This window comes from Merops nubicus, unplaced genomic scaffold (genome assembly GCF_000691845.1).
Source record: "Merops nubicus isolate BGI_N331 unplaced genomic scaffold, ASM69184v1 scaffold7046, whole genome shotgun sequence".
Lineage (NCBI taxonomy): Eukaryota > Metazoa > Chordata > Aves > Coraciiformes > Meropidae > Merops > Merops nubicus.
The window spans coordinates 20976-22999 of NW_008616857.1; the positions used below are offsets into that span (position 1 = coordinate 20976).

General features: G+C 44.8%; 1 protein-coding gene across 1 annotated transcript in view; it reads right to left on the bottom strand.

The window, feature by feature from the left end:
• HHAT (hedgehog acyltransferase) overlaps positions 1-1401 on the bottom strand; it is a gene marked incomplete at both ends in the record, with an annotated part of 18209 nt that extends 16808 nt beyond the window's left edge. The window contains one exon of the mRNA XM_008942948.1: positions 1334-1401. Coding sequence (XP_008941196.1) covers positions 1334-1401 — 68 coding nt within the window. The remainder of the gene's footprint in view (positions 1-1333) is intronic.
• Positions 1402-2024: the final 623 nt, after the last annotated feature.

Below are 2024 nucleotides of genomic sequence, written 5' to 3' on the forward strand. Positions count from 1 at the left end.
CTTTTCTATGAGATCACTGCTTCATCTGGACTGCTACCACCACCCTAACTACAGAGTGTCAGGTTGTATTCTGACTCTGTGTTTTTTTCTTTGTATTATTGCATTTATTTTTATTTTTCCTATTAAATTGTATTTCTGACTTGGAGTCTCTCACTGGTTTGCTTTCAAACCATTACAAGATTAACTTTCAGAGGCCACATGTTAGGTGGATCCATCCCCTGTGCGCCCAGCGCTGCAAAACACAAATACCTGCTGCTCAAAGATACATTGTCTCTGAGCAGGTATCTTGCCCAGGTTTTAAGACTTCACTTTAGAAAGTGAAGGAAAAAAAAAAAAACACAACTGTTTTGGACTATACTTAAGTCAGTTGAGCTGTGAATTTCTTTTTTTCAACTTTTCTTCAAAGGCTTGACAGAGTTAAGAATGGTGACAGAGAAGCAAAGCACTGCCTTGCCTGCACACCCCCCTCACCTCTCCTGAGGGATCTGAGGAGCAACCCTGCTCTGCCTTGAAAAACAGAAACCTCAGGTGAAAAGGCAGGCTGTTGAAAGGGGAGTTTCAGTCCCTGTTTCAGCAAAGCCTAAGTGAGATCAGATGAAGTCAGGTCAGCTGGAGATTCCTGTGAGATGAAGTTTCTATCCAAATTAGGTAAAAGGCATCAGCAGGTAGTCCCATGTCCTGTACAGAGCCTCAGTAGAAGTTCACCTTCACAATTCCTTTATGGCCTCCTTGAAAGCACGTGTCAAGGGTCTCCTGTCAGCAGTAGTGTGTCTAAACATCAAAGTACTTCCACAGATGTGTTCCTGGTCTTGTACAAGTAATCCTCAATATTAGTTGTGTGCATTAGTTGCACTTCTTCAAAAGGATGTTAGGCCAAAAGCAAGCAAGGGGGTAGCAGTGGGGCTGTTTCTTGGTTTGGGCTAAAGTAGTTTCTTAGTTTTTCTAAAACCAGTTACATTTCTTTAGGCACTTATGCCTCAAAAATCTGTTCTATATGTTGGACCACAGGCCAACCAAGAGGATGATGCATGTTCATAGATGTTAAGCATTATCCAAACCACCCAGTGATTTCTCAATGGAGAAACCTGAAGCCAGAGATCAAGAAAAGAAACAAAACATTGGTTACAACTCTCTAGACCTGGACAAAACCAGCAAGTCTCTTTTCCTCATTAGAAACCAACAGACTACAATTAACTCTGAATACCCAAATCTGCAAAGTTACTACAAACCTCTGAAGCCACATTAAAAGCTTAGGTGAACAAGGCGTATGAAGATATGATGTTAGCATTATTGCCACAAAATAAAACATGCTGGTACCAGTCACCCCTCTTACCTTTTTGAGGCCTGGAAAGAGAGTCCCTGGTTCCAGCTCAAACCTTCTGTCCATTTCAGTTTCATACTCTGCAGAGAAGAGGAAGCCTTTGCTTAAGGACACAGCAGCCAGAGCAGGAAGTCAGGGATGTGGCCTCTGCAGCTCTGTAATGTCCCCACATTACACCCCTTGGAGCCAGGTAAGGGCACATCAACTCATCACTGCTCAGCAGGCAAGCTGCCCAGTCAGGCCACGCAGGGGAAAGGCAAGCCACTGAATTGCCCAGAACCTGCACTTTGACTCTTGCCACAGAGGTAGCAGCAGAGAGCAACCAACCTTTTACCACACAAGACCTGCACTAATCCTCATTTCCCTACCTCAGGGCTGCCTGGCTTCTCCCACCAGAGCAGAAGGGACTTGACAGTGACCAGTACAGCCAAAGCAGGCCAAAGCTGCTCCGAGAAACCACCTCCAGAGCCTATTCCCACTCAGCCTTTTCTCATCCCCACGTAAGATGTGCTGTACACATGGCTGCACAGCCCTGTGCCCATTTACCCAGCACTTCCTCCACTACCCTGGTAGTGCCTCTCTGACCTCTTCTGAAAGCCACCTGGGGTCATTAATGTAGAAAATCTTGCTGATTAAAGCCTAACACAATACAATACATATTCCCCTAATGAGCCTCTACAGCTAGCTACACTTTTATTAGATA